This window comes from Zonotrichia leucophrys, chromosome 2 (genome assembly GCF_028769735.1).
Source record: "Zonotrichia leucophrys gambelii isolate GWCS_2022_RI chromosome 2, RI_Zleu_2.0, whole genome shotgun sequence".
Taxonomy (NCBI): Eukaryota; Metazoa; Chordata; class Aves; order Passeriformes; family Passerellidae; genus Zonotrichia; species Zonotrichia leucophrys.
Genome location: NC_088171.1, coordinates 16,949,148 through 16,965,928, shown reverse-complemented (window position 1 = coordinate 16,965,928; position 16,781 = coordinate 16,949,148). Strand labels below are relative to the sequence as shown.

At 34.7% G+C, this 16,781-nt stretch overlaps 1 protein-coding gene across 1 annotated transcript in view; it reads right to left on the bottom strand.

The window, feature by feature from the left end:
- ODAD2 (outer dynein arm docking complex subunit 2) overlaps nucleotides 1–16,781 on the bottom strand; it is a 66,792-nt gene that overhangs the window by 26,524 nt on the left and 23,487 nt on the right. Inside the window, exons 11-12 of the mRNA XM_064703285.1 lie at nucleotides 14,639–14,881; nucleotides 7,024–7,138 (exon numbers count right to left, since the gene is read on the bottom strand). Of these exons, the coding sequence (XP_064559355.1) occupies nucleotides 7,024–7,138; nucleotides 14,639–14,881 (358 nt within the window). The remainder of the gene's footprint in view (nucleotides 1–7,023; nucleotides 7,139–14,638; nucleotides 14,882–16,781) is intronic.

Sequence of the window (16,781 nt, the reverse complement as noted above, 5' to 3'; positions counted from 1 at the left end):
GTACAATATATTTCTAAACTGAAATATGTGTATTTATTTTATTCAATTGCCATGCCTCAAAATTTCAAAAAGAATTTCTATGAAGTTGTGCCTGTAATTGCAGAGGCTACAACTGAATTCTTCTGAATCTATGTTCTTTGCATTAATGATCAGATATTGCTCATAGTGTAAAGTAACTTCTGTGATTTTAGTTTTCAAATGCTCTCAGGAGTTTTCATCTTCACTGCTTTTATTAATGTAAGAGAAAAAAGAATATATAACATGTCTTTGGAAATACTTCTTTACTTTCTGTTTCAATAGCAAAAAAATGCAATCTTCAAATTTCACCTTCTAAATTAATTAATAAACAACTTACTTTGTTGAACAACCCAAAGCATTTGTAATTTCCAGCTATAGGTATGTGTTTAGCTTTCATATTTATCTGTACTATGCTTTATCCATGTGTCCCACTTCCTTACCAACCGTAACAAAATCTTATTTATTGGTTGTCCTAACAAGGCTATTCAGGTAGAATTAAGTGGGAAAAAAATGTTAAGAATAAAGCCTAAGAAGCTATCTTCATAGATAAAAACATTGATAAAATCACTGACAATCAATAAACCAGATAATTTTATTGCATATATCTGCCTGCACATGGTAACGATAAGCTGAATGCATCTGTTTTAACAATATTTCCTGAGTTGACCAAAGTAAGAGGTCAAACACAAAGACATCTAAAGAATTCATAAAAATGTTAAAAAGAAACTGAAAGGGGGAAGAAAGTGTTATATTAACAGGAGATATCTTCATTTTATATCTTCATCATTAATATACTTTTTAATGCAACATTTAACCTGAGGTGTCACATGAAAAAACACGGATTGTTAAAATATGTTGCAGGTGGCTAAAGAAGAAAGGAAGAGATAACAGAATCTTTCATGACTTCATGTGACCACATCTTCTAAGTAGTGGAGAGCGAAGCTTTTATCCTCAGAAAGTATGAGAAATATTATTTTAAAACTTAAAAACACACCAATCTGGCACAGATGCTGAAGCAAGAAAAGTTACCTGCTGTGTTACTAAAAGCCTCATCCCCCTACTCTTACTACATACTTGTACCTTGTTGGCCAGCGTGACTATTAACAAGATTCAGTTAACTTTCCCTTTTCACTTCTGTACTGGCTTCAGCCAAGAGCAAAAATACTGTGACACAGATCACAGTATTTTGCAGGTTTTCTAATCAAGAGCAGAAAATATTATGGTATTTGCAGGACTTGATTTTTTGTGGTACTTATACAAGAAGAACATTTAGGATTTTTGCATTTTCTCATTGTCATATTCTATGTTTTTTGTGTTTATTTTCTGTGAGTAAATAAAGTTCATCAGCTTTAAGTTGAGACATACAGGAATTGCATAAGAACTACTGGCTTCTTTCATAGAAGCATAATTCCCTTCTTATTTCTTCCAAAGTGAAAACTGTTTTCTCTATTTGAAAGATTTAAAGGTAAACACGTTATTACAAAAATACATTGTGTTTATCTTTAAAATATATTACACCTGAAATACAAAATTTCTCTGCTAAAGATATCTCACTCTCAGGACACCTTAAAAAGTTTAAGGAGTCAAAGCTAATTTGACAAATTGAATCACTTTTACCCAAATAAGTAAAGCTATGGCTGGGCAAACAAGCTTTAGTTATCAAAAGTCACCTTTAAACTACATTTTCTTTTATGAAGGAAGCTTTTCTTTCCTTTTGCTATTCCCAACTGAATAGCTTCTCATTCTAGTGCACAAACCAATTTAAAGTTCAAAATAAAGAAATGGAAAGAAGTTTCTATATTACAGCTGCTTAGTGAAAAAGGAAAACAAAATTCATACACAACTTTTATAATCATTAATATATTTATGAGATAGTCATCACTGATATGTAATTTCATATTGTAGAAGTGTAGACAGCAATATTACAATGTTTTGAGGATGGTGTAGTTAAACTATCAAGTCAGTGACAACACAAACAAAGAAGTTGCTAAAACAGTTATTGTTTGCTTTTGCATGTCTGGCATGGTTCCAGAAATAGAGTGGGATATAAGAAGGCAATCATATCATGTTGTACCACTCATCATTACAGACCACTGAGAATCTGAACAAACAGCATGAAGTATAAAATATGTTTTAGTTCAGTCAAAAGTTTCATCACTTGACAGAATGATTGCTTGAAATCTTCTGGTATATATTATGCAGCAAATGAAACAACGATCTCCATGCTCTTTTCTTGCTCTAAGACCTACAGAGCTCCCAGTGGCAAGTGAGAGCATAAAGACAGGAAAAGAGTGACATGAACAAAAGGGAAAAACAAAGAAGGGAGGAAAAAAAATAGAGGAGGATGGGGTTTAAATCTTTTCTAGATTTTAAAAATTCAATTAGTGAATCAGATTTAAAAGTAAAGAAGCTACACAACGAGTTGTTGACTAGCATGTGTAGCTGTTAATAAACCAGGCTACAAGAAAAGCTGGTCAAATATTTTCCAGTGGAACAGTATTCCATCAAAAAATGCTAATGGAATGGAATCAAAACCTTCCATAAGAACACAATGACTTCTTGAAAAGTTTTGACAGAAACCAGGCAGAAAGGCAGGCTAAATAACCAACATGTCTCTTCATCTTTTCTCTTGTCAGCCAGATGGCTGATGAGTAGCCTGCCAGGCTCCTTGGCTTCTAGTTTTCATAGAATCCTTGACTTCTTGCCTGATGGGCTGCCAAACAGCTGGAAATCCAGGTCTCCAGGAGCTCCTAAGCTTTTTGGCTTCTTGTGGTCTCCAAGCTCTCAGGCAGCTGCTTTGCATGGAACTTAGGGCCCAAGTCTCCTGTGTGAGGGAGATACAGGCTACACCCTTTGCTTCCCAGCTTCCACGTTGTGTGTTTTACAGAAACTGGACTCCTAGATTTGTAGACATTGAAGACCTCAGGGCAATTTATGTCAGTCCATTTAGAATCTCCAAAACGTCTGTAGGAGGCCCAAATAACTCCTGAGAGTCAGTTCACTAAACAAGGCAGCCAGTTCCTGGGCTTCCTAAATCTCTGAGGACCCAGGTTCTCTGAAAGGCTTCAGAGGCAAGCAAAAAATTCCTTTTTGTCTCTCTAATGGTATGCATTTGATGCTTGGTCAATAAAAAAATGCTTAAAAATTTGGAAGATCTAAATCCAGATACTAGGGAGTAAAAACTGCATAAAATGAGAGTAAATACAGAGAAGCAGGTATGATAGATGTAAAAAATTCTAATGGCTAGAGAAAACAAATAGAAAAATGGAAAGAGAGCAGTCAGAGCACTAAGTTTGAACGAAGGTTTCTGTGTAAAATTGCAAGAAGCACAGCAAGGCAAACAAAGAAACTGGAAAACACTGTGCATACACAAGCAGGGAATTTTGACATTTAAGGCTTAACCCAAGAATGGTACAAAAGCAAAAATGCATTGGTAGTACTTAACTAAAATATTTAAAATGTAAAACAAAGGAACAACAGTGTGAAGTATGGAGCACAATTATCTTTATACACTATAGCTTTAAATTTTTAAAATGTGCAATCAAAGCATCTTAATGTATTTAAAACAGCAAATGGTTTTACTATTTTTTAAATATTAGAAGAATTTCCAACTTCAACTACATTTCTTTGTTATTCTTAGAAAAGAAATGCTCTCTGTGGTTTTATACATATGGTTATGTTAAACTTTCCATAACAAAGAAAATCTATGTAAGAATAGGTCATCAGCAGCGTATTTTCTACACATAGGGTAACTCTAGGCTGGTTGGCTGCAAAATTCACTTCTTCATTATATAACACTGCTGCAGGACTGAACACTAATCAACTTTTACACATACCCATTTCGTGACCCTTCCCTCTTAAGCCTGGGTTTGTTTTGGCGTTTTTTGGTGTCAGCATGAGCATTCTCTTTCCCCTTATGAAATAAATACACAGACAACTTTAGAGGTCTCATCTTTCATGACACCCGAGATAGTCTCCTATAGAACTGAAACCACAGTGTATCAGAGAAAGGTGAGATGTCATTCCACAGGTAAATTTTAAGAAAACAGAGTAATTTTCTCTCTCTTGTCTTTCAAATCCCCAGTCTCTGACTCTTTACTTAAATTATTTTGACAGACAAAACACAGCACTGTAACAGCTACTGAGAAATAATTAACTCTACCCTAGCTAAAACCACAACTCTATACATAAAGGGCTTAATGAAGCTCTTTGAGAAAGCCTCACAGTTGTAGCTATAGCAAGGCTAAAATTGCAAGTTGAAAGTTTATATGCAGGCACATGGGACAGAAAAACACGATGCCTGATATTGCCATTTGCATTTTAATGTTTGCACCCAAAACTCTACTAAATATGAGGACAGAAAATAAGCACTAGAACTTTTTTCCCTTTTCTTTTTTTTTCTTTTAATTTATTTAAAGATTTTAGTAGAAAGTTCCTCTGTGAGGAAATAGGAATTTTCATACAGACTCAAGCTGGCAGTGTTCCTTTTATTGGCACAATGCATTTGGGTGATTTTTATAATAGCCCAAATTACATCTTTGTAGAATTTCTCCAAATGTTTATGTTTGGGCTGATGTATGTTGGGAGAACATTACAAGTACTGTTTTTCAAAGAAGCATCATAACCAAATATTGCTGTTCCAACATCAACAGAGTTGAGTAGACTTCTCTTACTCATTTTTCATAATCATTTGTATTTCTTGGACACTGCACTTACACTTTGCTACTAGCAATGTGCCTGCAGTAGTAACTTTTCCTTTAGGAAGTAAAGAATTCATTAATAAGAATCTGCTTCTATTAAGATAATTCCTTTAATTCCTTTACAAACAATATCGCTTAGCTACACCAGACTGATAAAATTCTATTCTATGAGAAGTACTCCTAAACAGATTATGGTGAGAGTAAGCATGAAAAAGAAACATGTAATCACATACTACAAAAGAACTGCCCTATCAGAATGTTTGATTAGCTTCTAAGATTTTTAAAATACACAAAATAACCTTTAAGTTGGTAGTAAAATGAAAATATCTGTGCAGAAAAATGGATGCTGCATTAACTTGTTATAAAAATTTGTTTATGATACTACTAGCAAATTCAATTTCATCTGTGAACCTCTGTAACACAGAAGAGAACCATTACAGCTTCCACAAAAGAACACAAAAAGAAAACAGACTCCATTCTCACAGCTATTTGAAACACAGTCTGCAGTCCCAAGTACAGGCTTAGAAAGGCCAGAACACACATTACCCTTTAAAGTCGCGTACTTATTACTGCTTTTGAATCAAGCACTGCATAAACCAAACTGCTCCTTGGAAGATTGTTGAATAATATTAACTTTGAACAAAAAAATCCCACATTCTCTTTAGATAGAAATAGTTGCTGCACTTCCTCAGTGTGGCTGCAGTTGCTGCTTTATACATATTTCTTTCTATTCAGCGTCAGCGGAAAGGGTATTATTGTAGGTTTGTTTCAGGGAGCCACTTGGCCTCAGTGTCACACAAAGAACTCTTTGTGGGATCACAGATTAGCATTAGGGCAGGCAGCCAAGAGAGATGAAAGGCGAATAGCTACACTAAGGGTGTACATAGCTTGCACTCATCAAACACCCCAGGGAAAAAAAATGAAGAAAAAATCCATGTAATGCATAATTTCAGTAGCTGTCCTCTATTCCCTTAGTTTCTGTAAAAGTGCTTTTAGTGGAAGTTCTACCAATATGCAGTTCTACTCTGGCACATCAAGTTGCAGAGTCTTACACATAGGAAGAATTACTGAGATCAAGTAGTATTTTAACATTCAGTTATAGCAATATTGTTCAAGAGAGAGGCAGTTGTATTCATATCTTTACAGAAGAGAGATGTTTACACTGCACCATTAGGCACCAAAAAACTTTACTGCAATATAGTGCACATTTAGGAAAAAAAAAAGATGAAAAGATAATTCAGAATAACCAGCATGTGTGAAAAACGACAAGCAAGCTGCCATTGTAGAAATCATTGGGAAGAAATAAAAAATGCTTAAGTTATAAAAAACAACACAAATTTTTCTCACTATAAATCCATATATCTCTGTATCTATATTTCTGTATCATTGAATCATCTACATAAATTAATAGCAGCCACACAGTGCACAATCCCAAACAGGGAACTGCCTGCAAAGGATGCCACAGATTTCTTGCACTTTGAAGCAATTACTATTCTTTACATAGTCAGGATCTCCAATCCTGTGTAGAAGGATATATATTTTTCATAAAGTAGAGAAAAGATGCAAATGTTGCATTAAATATAGAGGTAAATCAGAAATGGAAGCTACTACAGTACAAGGATTAAGGTATAAAGTTAGTACTCTAGGAAACTTCTAATGGGAAAGAAAACCTTGCCCATTTATTTTATCATATGTCAGTGCTAAGTATTCAGAGAGATGATTTGCAGTTTATCCTCACTATTTTATCTCTATTTGGAAACTGACATGAAGTAAATGAATAGCTCAGTCTTCTGTACATAACTGACCTGCACAACCACCACTATTCACAACTGGCACTTTTTGTTGGCAGTCTGAGCAGAAAACCTGAAGATTACATTGGCACCGAGTCTAAAATGTGCTCTAAAACCAAATGATGGTCTCTTGAGAACACAGCTGAAGTAGACCACAGTGGAGAACAACCAGAACTACCCATGCTATTCATAGCCTGGGAGTAGAAGCTTTCTGTTTTCAGCATTGTTAGATTTTCATCATGCTTTATTGGGAAGAGTAAGCTTAGGTACTGATAAGTTACTAAAATATATCTGTCAATACAGAAAACACTGTAAAGGCAAAACAGATTATATAATGGGTGCTAAATGGAGGACTATTCACTTTTGAAAAGTAAATACACGTTTTTTAAGCAGTTAACAGAATAAAATAAAGAGAGTGTATGTAGCAAACAGCAAAGTATTGCTGGAAATTATTCAAATATAAAAATTATATGAGTATAAATATAAAAAAACTGTTACTTTAAATACTTTCTTACCTGAGCATTCTCAACACAAGGACAAAGAGCCCAAGCTGCACTTGCTTGAACACCTGGGTTAGGATTTTTCAACAATGACCATAGCAAGCGGACTCCATCTAGACTGTCAATTATCCTATTGCAGAAACAGACCAAAAAAGGGAACATTAATTATGGAGTATACGATGTTGAATCTCAAATTATATCAGTTTTTTTGGAACACTGTTCTAAGAAACACAGGCATCATTCTGACATACTGTTTTGCTTTATGCAAATGCTTGTGTTTTATTGTCAGCTAATCACTATCAACATATTCAACAAACAGTGCCCACTATAACAGATGGGTGCCAATAACTGATGTAAAGACAGAATGTTTTCTAACTAATCTCATTAATGTTGTTTATTTTTTTCCAGCACTGTCATTCAGAGTACTTATAGAAGATAAAGCAAGCTACATTATAACCAGGACTCATAAATGGGAAAACAAGCATGTGACTTTTTAATGATCCACATGCAAAGTGAAATCTGAGTTTGAGAATACTGGCTTCTTTCATATAGTAACAAATACTTTCCAAAACAAATATTTATGCCCAAAACTATGTACTTAACTTTTTATTCAGTCTATGCTTAATGTATTTACCTTGCTCTATGACATATTTTAAAAAACTATGTTTCTAATCAAGCATTAGAAATTAAAATGGTCACACTACAGAGCATCCTTTGTTGGGCATGAATAACGTGTAACTTGTTTCCCATATGTTCCTTCCTAACAAGACCAGCACTGAGCACTATGTTATAACTATTGAAACATACTATAATCAAAGTATCTTCATGACTAACTGAGAAATGAATCAGCAGCAAAATCATCTCTACAGTATCTGGGTTATGTTTATGTTTCGATCAGGCTTGGAGATCATAACCTCACATTAGGTTCCAATGAATACCCTAAATGGAAAGGAAGGTCAGACAAAACTTCCTAGCCTTTACTAACATGCCTTTTTTCAAAAAAATTGTGTTAAGCTCAAAGCAGATGAGCTGAAGAGAAGTAAGCACACCTCAAAAGTAAAAAATTCCATTGCATATAATGTGTTTCTAGCTTTAATTGTAAATGCAAGAGAATTCAAAACACATTTTTAAGAGAGCTTAAAAAACAGCAGGTAAAGCATCTTATTTGTGTTCACTATATATGCTTTGCCAGGAAATTTTAAAACTGGCTATAAAATTAACTTTGTGTGTAATTCCATCATCATTTGAAGCAGAAAAAATAAATAAGGATATGAAGTCTGTCTAAAATAAGCAAGGACTTTATTCATAAGATTTTTATGCAAACTGTTTAAACAACTGTATTTTTCAAAATAATACTTTTTGAACAAAGCTATGGTTAAGCTAAAAAACCCTAAGTTTTCAAAGATCTGCCAGTTTCAGTATAGCTTATTTTACTCACTCAGCTCCAAATCAATTGCGAGAAAATCATCAAAGAACAAATTCAGAAGTTTTAACACGACAAAATAAAACAATAGGATTGTAAACTACTCAATTACACATATATATTGACATAGTAATGGTAACTTAAGTAAAAGCTTCAAAACAAACTTTTAAGTCCCTCCAAACCCCAAACACTTTTAAGCAATTTTAACATTACTCTTCTGTGATTTCAGGATTATTTTTCCTGTATTGGAATTAATTAAAAAGAACCCATGAATCTTTCCTCTAGTCAAGCACAGTACTGATCATTTACCAACATGAGGTACTTCCTCCCAAGAGGGCCTAAACATAAATGACCCAGCTCCAACAAGTATATAAAAATCAAAAGATAGGAACTAAACACTCAGCTCAGATTTTTCCAACACACTTAAAAAACAACCCCTAGACTTGATTTATCTTTCTATTTCCTTTAAAGCTTCATTTTCAATTGGAAGTTTACTTTCATTTTCTTTTCAGCTTTCTGGTCTTCAGTATTTCAAGGTAAACTAGGGTCCCTCTATCACTAATTTGCTGAAGAAGGGTTTTGCCTTCTGCTTAAAGGCTGGAAAGACCAGCTGTCTTAGATCAACAGAACCCAGCTCAGACTATGTGAAAGTATAGTTCTCTGACCACTCAACATGCATAAAATGAAACCAGGAAACAGTAGAAACAAAACAATAAACCTCCAAATCACATTGTTCATCACTGGTTACTTGCAGTTACAGTAGATTAACACAAATAAAAATACCTCTACATACAGGAATAATGCTCTTAAATTCTCACTCTGGAAGAATTGTAATTGTGTAATCACCATGCAAGAACAAACCTTATTTTCTCTTTTCTGAGAACATATATTTCCCAGTCTAGAAAGCAGTGCTAAAAAGTTCAATTTTTAATCTTCCTTTGGTTTCACTACACAATCCAGCAGATGAAGAAAATGGGTGCTGAATGAGTGCATTTGCCTTTATGGCAAAGGGAACACTAAAATAAATGGTCCTGAAAAATGTTTCCTCTATAAAAGTGCTTAGACATTAACTTCCTTCCTATGTAAAAACTTCTATTTGAAGCTGACAAAAAATACACATTCAGTTTTCTTTACAAAAATAAAGAGAAGAAAATAGACCTGTAATCTTGAAAATTCTAGCTTTGATGGCATAATGCTAAACAACATTATGATTTGCTTTTTTATATAGTTTTTGTATCCAATTTTCTTCCCACAATGTATTCTAATATTGTTAGCAGGATGAAGTAATAAAGCTTCTTTCCACAATAAATACAAGCAAATGTAACATAAAAATTACTTTGGTTGGCATTCAATTCTGTATTCATCCATAGTTAGCACATTATTCACTCTGTGGCTTCAGTCACTTATGTAATTTATATTATTATAATTTGTTGATACTCTGTTGATAAAATTAACCTAGACTAAAATTTGGAGCAAGCAACCACTCAAGGGACTGTTAAAAGACAGGTTTTTAAATAAAAATGCAAAACATTTTATTTGAAAGCTGAATGGAATCTCATAAAAGCTGCAATAATACAGTATTTAATTGATATAAAAGTCTTAGTCTTAATAGTTAATACTTCAACATTCAAATGCTTTATGGAATAGTTGATCTGCTTTTGTATGTATGTATGTGTGTGTAATGTATTTAATGTACAGCACACTATTAATAGTCAAAATCCAAACAGGCATGAAACTCACTCACAGTAGAAATGCAAACTTTATTAGAAGCCACTTGGTCCTTCACTGTAAATACATAACAACAAAAAACATGTGGAGTTCAGAAGCAAGAGCCCAGGTTCTGAACTGTTGTGCCTCTATTCCTCAGCATCCCAAGGCATCTCACAATAGAACTGGGCCACCTCCTCTAAATCAAAGCTCTCTGTCACAGACTGATCTTGTTTGATCACTGGTATAATTTAGAATAGATATAATTCTGAATTTTTATTTATAATAAAGTGATTATATAATATAGTAATTATAATTATATAATTTAGAATATTATTTTGCTCCTCAAAATGACCAAAAGAAATTGCAATGGCAATTAGAACTGGCTGAAGAGGCACTCTTGTAATGTGCTCCTGGCTTGGCCAGACATGATCAGAGCAGAGGTGAAGGGATATTTTCAGCTGGCATCATCACTCCTACCAAAAGGCAGCTGCAAGGTGTAGGATCAAAACATCTTCCTGCTTCCAACACAGAACATATGTATGGTGTACATAGAATAGGACTTATGGGCGAATAACTTTATTGCAATTAAACCCATTCAGAGATAACTGCTATTTTTAGGCTACAGTGAATTAGTATTTGCTATTTGACCGGTGCAGATTGGTCAACTTAAGATAATTTTTTTAAATTACTTTTTTTCTGTGTTCACAGGCAATGAAGACTTTTCACATTATTTAAGAATCTCATTATCATGACATCATTGAACATTATGAGCAAGATGGGGCTTGCAATTCTAGAAATTTACTTTGCTTTTTAAAATATATCTGAAAACTGTTAATCTGAAATAATACCTCTTTTTCAAGTTAAAACTTAATATTGAACATTTCCAGTAGAAATATCAACATGAATTGCTTAAACACACATATGTACACACAGCCTAGACATCTGTTTGTCATATCTATCATCTTTCACTGCTAAAATGTTACTTACCAGAACTTTGAGAACTTCAGTTTAATTGCCTGCCAATTTAGACCACAAATACAAATGTAAATAAACAAAGTTATACTGACTCTGTATTGTGCTCACTGGTAAGATTACAGGGTTTTACTCTGTCAGAATGTAATCTCATCTTTTTTGAGACCACAATTTAGCATTTTTCTTTAAACTTTCACTGGTTGCTGCTGACTGCATTGATAAATAGTATTATATACCAATGACTCAAACTCCATCTGCTTGGCTAAAATAATCCTCAGTCTTGAATGCCAGCGATGCAGTCTATGGATTTTCAAATGGAAAGGGTAAATGAAAAGCTAGCGTCAGTTAAAGAATAAGTTCTAGTCCTTTGTTTATAAAGAAAGTTACAAAAAGTAACTTACAAAAAGTTCCTAAAAAGATAAATATACATTTAAAAAAATAAACAGCAACATCTCTGTCAGTGGTGGTACAGCAGACCAAGTATGGAGAACAGCTTCATGTTGTCTATATAAGCGTAAGGAAGTCCAGTCACATAATTATGTTGGGTTTTTTTAGATAAGTCAATGCACTTTTGGCTGTGAGAGAAGCTGGCTGGTGTTTTTTTATTTTAAATAGCTAAATAGAGTCAGCAAAAATCACGTAATTCCTTCACGTAATTGCTTCCCCTCAAGTAGAGGATTGGTGCAGAAATAATAGTGTACCTTCCATTCAGTAGCTGTAAGAGACACAGTGTAAACTAGGAAACATGACAGAAATAAAATATTTAAAAGACATATACATGTACATTCACATATGCCTGTCTATCACCTATGCACTCTCTGTCAGTGTAAGCTTCTTCCACAGAACATAAAATAAGAGCACAGTATTTTCCTCAGAATTTAACTGCACTGATTCATAGCATACTCTCAGCTTTTTCTAGTCCATAATGATGCTTTATTTCTTATATTAATCACAACCTCTTCCTTATATATCTGAATCATTTACAGAAATTATGTGAGCTCCACTCTTGGTCTGTATGGTCTTCACATACCTACTGCAGCAAGGATAAGCACATTCAAAGTAGAAGACTGCTAAACTGAATATTTAGTCTCTAAGCCACACTTTGTCAAACACACTTGCAGCTAATGAAATGTAAGAATATATCTGAAAAATCTCAGTTCTTAGGAAAACTTAAATTTTACTACATATGAAAGGCAATGATAGCAGAATCCAGGAAAATCATCATAATTTTTAAAGTTTCTATGCTGCTAAACTAAAAAAAGTTACACTGCAAAGACAGCCTGTCTGTACCACAGATCTGCCAGCCAAATTTGGTAGGAAAAAAGACAATAGAGAACTGATTACCTAGAATCTGTGAAACCATTCTGAGAAATTATTATGAGATAAGAAATGTAATGAGGATCCAGCTGTATGAATCTGAAACAGCATGAACCTAAGCATCAACCTGCTGCAATAGAAAGGTCTCATCACCTGTATGTATGTGCAGTCTGCCAGTGGCTTTCCTTGGCTTCTTTCTAGAAGGTAATCTTGGCACACTTCCACACCCTTGTTAAAATGTGTCTTTTTGATAAAGAACATCAGAAAATATTTACATAAAGAGACTGACTTCCACAGCGGTTTCTAACAAGGCTGTTTATTGTTTTAGGCCCCAATTTTGTAAACAGAAAAGAGTCATACTACAGACTCTGTGGGTGTGTGTATTTCATGTCTTTGGTGACTTGTTCTTCCCCAAAAGGACAGCACTTTGGATAAGGAGAGACAATTTCAGCTTCTGCTGTACTGAGCTGAGAGGAGGAGAAGGGAGAGGAATGGACATACTTTTTTCTTTTTCTTGGTTTTTTTTGAGAGAGAGGCGGGGGTCAGTGGTGGGAGGGGAGGTTGCTTTTAAGTGCCCTGTGAGAGGTGGAGCACTCAATCAAGGAAATACTTTAGACATATTAGCAATTACACTGTTGTCAATGTTTTAACTAAGCATTATTTTTTTTAATTTCGCTGAATTTATTCACACTTGGATGAATCATGCTTTGGTAAAAATATAGCAGCATTATCTCTTCTAGTACTACAAGCATAGCTGGCACAATACATCAGGTACACGGCACAGTCATGCTAATAATTTTTGTGCAACTTTTTTTGTAGTACCAAAAAGTATAGTTACACTTATTTAAGATCTTGCTTACTTGCTCATGTTTTGAAATACTTTTAGAAACACTTCTAAAGTTGAGAACTTCAACAGAGAATGTTTTATATGAACGAAATTCAGTATTTGATTCCTTTGTTCACTCTTTACAAACTCTGTAATACAAATTTTGTCCCAAACCTGTACTTTCTCCTTCTCAAAGACAAGACAGACTCTGTTCTATCACAGTTTTCAGAAGCAACTTGCATTTTTTTATGCTTATACTGAACACATTCCAGTATGAAGCTGTCCATAGTGGATACTACAAGTGACAGTTCTGAGTACTGGAGTATGTCTGAGGTTTTATAAATATCAGTTCATGTTTATTGGCATTTAAGTTTCTCAGTATTTGCAATGCTAATTCTCTTAGGTTAATATATTATGCTAAAGGCTGGTTTTTAGTGAGAAATGTCATTGAAATGATTTCATTTATTTATACTTTTATGCTACATGGCTAACTGCTCATACAACCCATGTTTATGGTTGTGTACCATCCAGTCTTTTGCCACTGGGTGACAGCCAAAGCATGAAAACAAAAGCCTTATTCAGGAAAAGAATTCCCTGCACTGCTATATGAATATCAAGTGAATTATGCAAATCAGAACAGGAGGAGCTTAATAAAACTCTCTTTCTGACCTCCTTTATGTATAAGAAGGAAAATATGCTGAGAATCTTGAGGTAAATATCCTTGCAAGAGAACAGTAAGCACAGCAAATGCCGACCTCAACATTTAACTGAAACACCTCTCATAAAACTCAACAATCTTCGTAATTTGTCCAAATTGACATCACAAAATCAAAGGCTGTCTCTTTCTTTGATTTTACAAAGGAATAAGAGGGGAGAGAAGGCTTCAAAACTGTTTGAGTTCACAAAAGGAATTATGGGGAGGGACAAAAGATATATACAATACAAACAATACTCTACTACAAAAAATTTAGCTTATTATCATGACAGTAAATGTGTACATTTCCTTTTAGAATAACTTTCTCTAATTTAGGATATTTTTAATGACTTAAGAACAGGAGTAAAAATAGAGTGTAAAAGATGGACCTATCATGCAGCACTTTAAAATGGAGCTTTGAAACTTTGAATTTCAACTTACACAAAAATCAATTTACTAAAGGTTTACTTGATTTTTATCAAAATGCAAAATCTTTACATTCTATATATTTCCTTAATATTTTTTTATCTATAGTAAACTTACAGTAAGATTAGTAACTAACCCACACAGTTCTGTAAAAAGCAAGAAGCAAAAAATGCTTTAAATCAGATTAGAATTGACTATATTTGCACCAGAATAACTGAACTGTTTTTCAATATTTAAAATGCTGTGAATATGAATAACTTACGCCATATTTTCAGGGTCCATGGCACAACCTCCCACTGCTTTGTTGACATTCACAAGCAGGGCTGGATTAGTTGAAGTCAGTAACGTCACCATAGGTGCAATTCCACCCAATCTGCGGATGGTGCCTCGATTTTCTTCCTCTTGGCAACATTCTGCCAGCGCTCCAATGACATTTATAAGGACCTCCTCAGGCTGATCAGTCAGCAATGTTACCAAAGTTTCTACAGTTTTATATTCCTGAAATCTAAAAGACAGCAATAAATCCAAAGTTGGTATTTTTAGTATGTTACCAATATAAGCTTAATTTTCTAATAAAGTATTATTATAATTGAAGTACAAGTTTTAATTTCTGTATGTAAATCATCTTGCTGAAGAAATCCCAATACAGGTAAACGATTCCATACAATTATTCGAAATGTGACATACAGCCTAATGTCTTACTCTAACTTTCTAACTACATTTCTACAATTTAGTTGTCTAAGAACCTCTTGAGTAGTTTCAGTGTTTTTTTAAAATTGACATGTAGATGCAACACATACAAACAGCTGAAAAGAAACCAGAAGACTGGCAATTAATGTGCTATCTTTACTTCCAGCACTTTTTTCTGCTGTATTAACAATAGCTATAGTAGTATGGCACCAGACCTTCCTCCACCTCTCTGAACCAAACGATGGCCCTTACTTTTCACTAAATATGAGCCTTTAGAGCTTACCCTGAGCAGTTCTATATTCAGCTCAGGCCTAATACACTGCATTTTCCTGATGCCAGAACCATAGTTTTAGTACATTTCCACAGCACAATGTTAGATTCCAACTTGTAATTAACAAATAAATTAACAGAAATTTGACTTGACTCTTAGATTAATACTTTCCCCATTCTTCATAGAACTTTTGATACTGAGAATCAAAAATATGGTTTCAAAAATCTTGATGGTCCTATCCTACAAAGACATGTGTGCTAAACCTAAGAAGTTCATCTTTCAGAATAGGATTTTTTCCTCAGTGCTTGAATAATTTTCAAGGGTTTGGGTTTTTGGCTTGTTTTTTGTTTAAAACTTAGGGCATTCTTAACACTTAACAAATACTGCATCTTCTTTTTATATATCTTCTGATATACCCTGACAGTTCTATGTGGTATGTCAAGCTAGATCTAACCTGTATATAATCTAATCATCAGAGAAAATGTCTCTGAGAGTACTGAGTTCTCATTTGTGTTTTCCTCCCAGCCCCTAGCTTCTGGGAATGTCTGCTTGAGCTACAAAAACTATTTTCCAGGAACCAGTTGCTCATGTGGCTTTTCTTTTTATACAAAAAAAAATTAGTATTTCTGAGATTTTTGTGGCAGAACTAGATGTTTCAATAAAAATTAATCTTTCCAAGATGGGTTATCAGCATAATAATTAAAGTAACTGAGAAATGAGAAACTTTTGTTTTTCATCACCTTTGCTAAAAGAGAAATTTTCCTCTCCTTGTTCACTGTAACTTGGAAGTATCCCTACCATTATTTTTTTCAAGAGTAAACATCAACAGCATGAAAAAAAGAACAATAAAGTAAGCAAATAATTTTAAAAAACAACAAAACAAAACTAATTATTGCTGGCTTTTCAACTTCTTCCCAGATGGGATGCTGTGAGCTGGCTGTGCAGCGGGCAGGCTGCTCTCAGGCATTGCTGCTGGCTCGGGCCATCTTGTGTCCAGGAGCAGAACGGCCGCTCCCACGCCAGCTGCGCCCGGAGCTGCACGGGCAACAGGCACAGGGACAGGAACAGGAACAGGAACAGGCACAGGAACAGGCACAGGCACAGACAGGCACAGACACGGGGACAGGCACAGGCACAGTCACAGACAGACACAGACACAGACAGGCACAGTCACAGACACAGGGACAGGCACAGTCACAGACAGACACAGACACAGACAGGCACAGGGACAGACAGACGCAGTCACAGACACAGACACAGGCACAGGGACAGGCACAGTCACAGGGACAGGCACAGGCACCTGCCCCGGCTCACGGCTGAGTCAGCACAACCTCTCAGCAGCGACCTCCAGGTAGAGGAAATACTCTGGAGCAATTCAGAGATAATTAAGTGCCCCTGCAGGAGCCAGCAGAGTTTGTTAGTTCTAGCTTCATGCCAGACTCAG